This window comes from Solea solea, chromosome 16, assembly GCF_958295425.1.
Source record: "Solea solea chromosome 16, fSolSol10.1, whole genome shotgun sequence".
NCBI classification, from domain to species: domain Eukaryota; kingdom Metazoa; phylum Chordata; class Actinopteri; order Pleuronectiformes; family Soleidae; genus Solea; species Solea solea.
The window spans coordinates 24663135-24669179 of record NC_081149.1 but is presented as its reverse complement, the minus strand read 5'-3'; the positions used below and the strand labels follow the sequence as shown (position 1 = coordinate 24669179).

Below are 6045 nucleotides of genomic sequence, written 5' to 3'. Positions count from 1 at the left end.
TGTGACGGTGTGCGATGATGTAACTGCACCAGGAGGCAGAGGCTATTCTTCTGTTTGTCAGTTTAACGTGTGATACAAAAATAGACATTTTCTTATCTATAAATAATCTTTCCACAGAAAATGTGTCTAATTTAAGAAATATTACCTAATGTTTTCTTAATGTGATATCACAGCTTTCTAACTTAAAGCTTCAAACTGCTCCTGGTGTGTTTTTGCACTTCTGGTGTGAAAATTTTAAGGTATAATTTCTTTAAATTAAAGTTAAAGGAAGTAACTTTAAAAGCTAGTTTTAAGCGTTCTGGCGTTTCTTCTATTTCTTGAAAGAAGAACATTTAAACCAATTAATTTAATTGGCTCATTATTTGGCAGTCAGTTAGTCTGTGTATGTATAGAATAGCTCATTATTTGGCAGTCAGTCAGTCAGTCTGTGGATGTATAGAATAGCTTTGGCTGATGGTGGATTTAAAGAACAGCTCATGTTTTCTTTACAGTGACGTTCACATGTGTGTATTTCTGAGGGAACTGTTTGTTTGACAGACTCAGATTCTTTGTCTGATGTAGAGACTTAAGAGTAAAGAGGTTGTTTGTCTCTGACCTTCAGCTCTAATAGGATTGGCTGATGCAGACGGATTTGTTAACTCGAGCCTAATTCCTCTCATAAGGAGCTCTCAACTTTCTTTCTATCAACCTAATGAATGGATTTGAGTGTTTAAGATGAGGGAGAGTAACTATCGCCCAGATTTATTGACTTAAATCTTCTATTTAAACATTTGAAACATTTGCACTCTATCAACTGGCTAATTAGCATTTTGTTGTTATTTTCTGTTCTTTAAACTAAGAATTTATCTTTTCTGAGTTTCTGAGGACGTTTGATGGATTGAATTTAATTTTTATGAGCTACTGTATGTTTAATCAGTAACCTATAACAAAAAAGCTTTAGCTTTAGCTAAGGCTGTTGGCTAGCCAACTGCTACTAGCCACGATACAGAGCTGCAGTTTATTTGTTGTTTCACGTTGAAAAAGTACGATGCCTTGTAGATTTTACAGTTGAGTTGTTTTATTTTTTTATTGAACATTTTTCGGCATTTTGTCCCGGTAAGGCATTTGGAATGACGACAAACACGCTGAAACTTTATGACACGGGATAATTCCACAGCTTCTTTCAGCGCGGTTCTGCGCTTGTGTTTTTCTGATGTCAAAATCAAAAAAATGACTTCAAACAAAAACATAACAAAACACGAGTCAGTCGTACAAATAACCATGTCATAAAGAAATAGAACAGTCTTTAAACCACAGCAAAGTTATATATATATGTATATGTATACAGTATATATATATATTTATGTTTCTCAGTACACTAGTGCTTCTTTGCTTTCAGCTTGTCTTTAATTTTTTGAGGTTCATCGTATTGTATCAACCTCAGAATCTCCTTGTTGTCCATGACACCCTGAATGAATTCTCCCTCTGAGATTTTATCTGTGAACAAACAGACGAGAACAGAACATAAACTACAGATCATTTAGGATTGTAACGCAGGTTTTGAGGAGTAAATAAATGCTTTGTTACCGTTGTCCTTCTTCCCAAAGAATGCCCAGATTTTTTCCGACCTCTTCTCCGGCGTGTTTTCGTCCTCGGGGAGGTTCTTCTGATCGTCGGCTGGGATCATGTTGAATATCGACTGCGTGATAACAACGTTTGGACATTTCTTTTAATTGTGCTTCCAGAATTTTACCATTTACATTTTCTAAATTGATGAAGCAACTCCTTCACAATAAAAGTAGCTGCATGAAAGTTGTCAAGGTAAAACAATCAAAAGGGAAAAAAAAATCTTTTAGGTCAACAAATCTGAAAAATGGAGAGAAACGTTTCAAACAGTTTTACAGAGGAAGCTATAATTAAATTCACTTAATTTAATATATTTTGTGTATTTGTTCTGTACTTATAAATAGACAAACTCATTTGTCAGTGAAAAATACTCAATGTTTACTTGTGTTGTACCTTCTTAAATATGAAAATCATAATTATTTTTCTATGCTCAATCAATGTAATAATTGAGCATTTTAAAAAATAAAAATCAATTAAATTGATGTGCAGATGAGTGAATCAATTCAATTAAAAACGAATTTAGTTTCATGATGCAGGGAGAGAACTTTATCTCGTCCACCGTGATGAAAAAAGAAGGTGCATGTACCCTAACAATCTCTACGATTTCATTTTTGCTGATGGTTCCGTTCCCGTCCACGTCGTACAGAGCAAAGGCCCACTCCAGCTTCTGCAGTGTCTTTCCCCCGGAGGTGAGGTGCAGGGCCACGATGTACTCCTTAAAGTCCAAAGTTCCATCGGCGTTGGTGTCAAAACTCCTGAAAACGTGCCGCGCGTACGCTGTGGGGTCTGCATCCGGGAAGAAGCTGGCGTAGATGCCTTCAAACTGCTCCTTGCTGATCTTCCCACCAGGACACTCCTTCAGGAAGGACTGGTACCACGTGCAGAGCTCGGTCTCTGAGTATTTGGTGTTGGACTTCAGATCCTCCAGGAGCCCCTTCGACAAAGCGCTGCTCTTCGTATTCCCCATCCTTCTCACAACCGTCTGCGGTCACTTTCCCCTCTGCTCTGCCTTGTTTTCACCCCGGAGGTGCAAACTGAGATTACAGTCATCGCCGTGTAAATCCAGACAGCTGTCGTGAAGATTAACGGGGATAACCACGTCATTCCGCCATGACACCTTTGTGAACGCACAATTAAATAATGCACTGGATGTTTAAGCAGAGGATTAAACACAACAGATGCACAGAAAAGGTCAACAAACCCAAAGGTTCTGGGGGAACCTTTGTGTCTTTTTCAGCATCATTACTATGGCAACCCATCTACCATCGCACTCACTTACATCACGCCGTGTCATTGTTATCTGCTTTAAATCTAAAATGTTTTCATGTGACACCAAACCAAAAACTGAAAATGAAATTAAATTCCACAAAGACTGAAAATGTTGAAAATGCATTGAATTGTAACCGAAGGAGCTCCTCAAGGATCCACTCTGGGCCCTCTTCCATTTATTCTTCAGCCTTATTGACCAAAAGCTGCAGCATCTTAATTTTCTTTAAATTTAGTATTTTTACTTCTATAGCCGATTTTTCTAAATAACACATTTGACAAAATCTGTGTAACAAAATGTATGATATATTTCTAAAAGGACAAACACTAGATGCCAACTTTAGAATCCTAGTCGAGTTAATATAATATAGTTAAAATAAAAAAATTCTTCTTTTTTTTAGATGATTTTACTTTTATAAAAGAGGTTTCATTCATTGTATAATCTCATTTTTATCAGCGATAATCTGTCTCTGTGTGTCAAAACTCGTTTTGGTTTGTTTCTGATCCAGATTACAGGTTTGGCAAAAAATCTCAAATATGTCTCATCAAAAAACAACAGCGCCCCTGGTGGTGACAGAAAAGTACCATTATTTCACATTTTCATGTGCTGCTCTCACAGGATATGTCATATCCATGTTGAAATTGGTGAAATCACTAATGATGTAGATCATTGGTGGTGAATATCGTGACTTTTTGAAAAACAGTGTTACCGTGGCAATGGTGCAGATTTCAAAAATACAGCCAAAGGATGTCACATATTCACAAATCGTCACACTTGTCAACAGTAGCACAAAAGTCTGAAGTGGGTCACAGGACTGTGTGGCTCCACAGCACCCCCTGGAACCTGGTAAGGGGGAGCGAGGACCCGGTGAGTGCTGTTGTTTTAATCATGAGTTTTGTTCAATTTGTGTGTTTTAATATTTCCACTTTTTGACTGTTTTTATGTTTTAATGTAAATCACATTGTGTATGAAATGTTGCCGTTTGTCATTAACAGACAGACATGTCGTGCATTTATAGCTGAGGATGCTTTTGGGGGCGGGGGGAGTGCGCGATGTCTTTATTGTGCACTTGCTCCACTACAATGGGATGAGATTATCCGTGTCTCCAGTGTATTAATCTCTGGCCAGATTACAGGACCATCTGCTGCCACGCTGCCAAAACCACAGCAAGTGAAGGCAATTAAAGGGACGTGTCGCTGAGCTGTGACGATAAATCCTGCTGTGAAACACAGGTGTGTCGCAGTGACATTAACACAGTCGGGATGATGAGAGCCAGCAGACGCTAGTGTTCACAGTGTGGAAGAATCAGCGGGCTGGGGGGGTTACGGGGGGTTGAGACACATTTCCGGATTCAACTAAAGCTGCTTTAATCTCAGTGTTTGCTGTTTTTCTGACTGGACTGTCATTTTTTTTCTCTATATAATCTAAAAACATGGACATTTCCTGGTTATTTGAGACACATTTGTACACAAATAACTTTCCTTACAGAGAAATTGTATTATTGGATTTACTTTGTGAAGTAAAAAAAATCTAATTTAAATAAATAAAACATAGATAAAAAAAAATTGGGCATCCCCAGTCGTCCCTTCGTGGTCAAACCTCGGCAGGTGTTTCTTACGTAAGAACGGATGAGTCTGGTGAACGTTCATTGAACAACAGGCTAACAATTTAATCAAGGCCTGTCCTCAACTTTACATTTTTATTACATGGCAGCTAATGTTTGGAGTAATCTCTGTGTGTTTCAGGAGGGAATTACATGATCTGATGTCCGTAACACACAGCGATTTCAAACACTCTAGATATGGACAAGCACACTATGACAGGTCCTCGGTCGAGTTTCCCCTACACTGGAGAACACCAGCAAGTGAAAGTGGGACCAATATTGTCCCTCGTCCAGGCTCTTATTCTGTCTCCTTAACCCTCTTGTTTTTGTCCAGCCTCTGCCATGAGTGTAACTTTGTTTGACTCCTCATACGAGCGAGGGGAGTACACGGTCGGAGACAGGCTAACAGGCTAATGGGCTAACGGGCTAATGGGAGAACATTTGACTGAATCCTCACAGATCCAGCGAAACGGTGGAGGTGAATCACTGCTATGAAATTATTATGAACGTTACGCTAAAACAACACTTACCCTGCCATTGACAACCAATGCTATCTTTAGCCCAGGTTTGGAATAATGTCCTTTCCACCAGGGGGCATTATAAGCATCAGATAGATTGAGTTTGTCAAGTTTTTTGATAGATCAGTCGATCTCTGACAGGTTGGATCCAGCACTGGTCCCGTTATTTTTGCCGCATCTTTGCCTGTCAACATGGCGGTTCCTAGGCACCGAGCCAGGTGACGTCCAGAGCTCTATACCATGAAGTAGAATGTTCTAGTTCTTCTTGTGCCAATGCAGGCGATGCAGACCTGCTCAGACTTTGACAGAGGTCAACGTTCACTGTCTTGTAAGTCGATGTAGCATCAAAATAATCTTTGAGAACGTTTACATTTACATTTAAGAATTTAGCAGACTTACAAAAAAGGAATAAGCTACTTAGAAGAAGTCTTGGAAAGAACTCCACTAGATAGGAACAGTGGACTGAAAGAAGGTGAGAGTGCAGGGGAGGGCGTAAGGTAGGTGCTAGGCAAGAGAGACTGTTCTTGGAAGAGCTGGGTCTTCGAGAGCTTCTTGAAGCCCTGGTTGAATCCAGCACTCGTCCCGTTCATTTTTGCCACATACTTGCCTGCCAACATGGCGGTTCATAGGGACCGTGTCAGGTGACAGCCGGGGTCTCTATACCGTAAAAGTAGAATGTTGTAGTTCTTCTGCTCAGACTTTGACAGAGGTGACGTTCACTGTGTTGTAAGTTGATGTAGCATCAAAATAATCTTTTGAGAAATCCTACGATCAAATCTATGAGCTCCAACATCTGTCGTTTCCTTCACTCACTCGTCTCGGTGATCAGTTGGATGTCAGACATGAAGAGATTTCACACACACACACACACACACATCACGGATGGATTTTCATATGAGACTTTGTCCGTTACGTCATCGGTCACCGACTGTAAGAAGACAAACTTGATCTTACTCTATGTGCTGCGGCTGGAATCACTCAGAGACAACACTTTGCCCGGCTGGATTATAATCTAAGCTCATTGTAATCTTTTTTTTTTTTTTTTTTTTTCC

At 39.6% G+C, this 6045-nt stretch overlaps 1 protein-coding gene across 1 annotated transcript; it reads right to left on the bottom strand.

The window, feature by feature from the left end:
* Nucleotides 1–1041: 1041 nt before the first annotated feature.
* Nucleotides 1042–2609, bottom strand: rcvrna (recoverin a). Its single transcript, XM_058653945.1, has 3 exons — nucleotides 2192–2609; nucleotides 1567–1678; nucleotides 1042–1476 (listed from the first exon to the last, which is right to left on the bottom strand). The coding sequence occupies exons 1-3, from the start codon at nucleotides 2570–2572 to the stop codon at nucleotides 1358–1360; spliced, it is 612 nt and encodes a 203-aa protein (XP_058509928.1). The 5' UTR covers nucleotides 2573–2609; the 3' UTR covers nucleotides 1042–1357.
* Between the last annotated feature and the right edge of the window lie 3436 nt (nucleotides 2610–6045).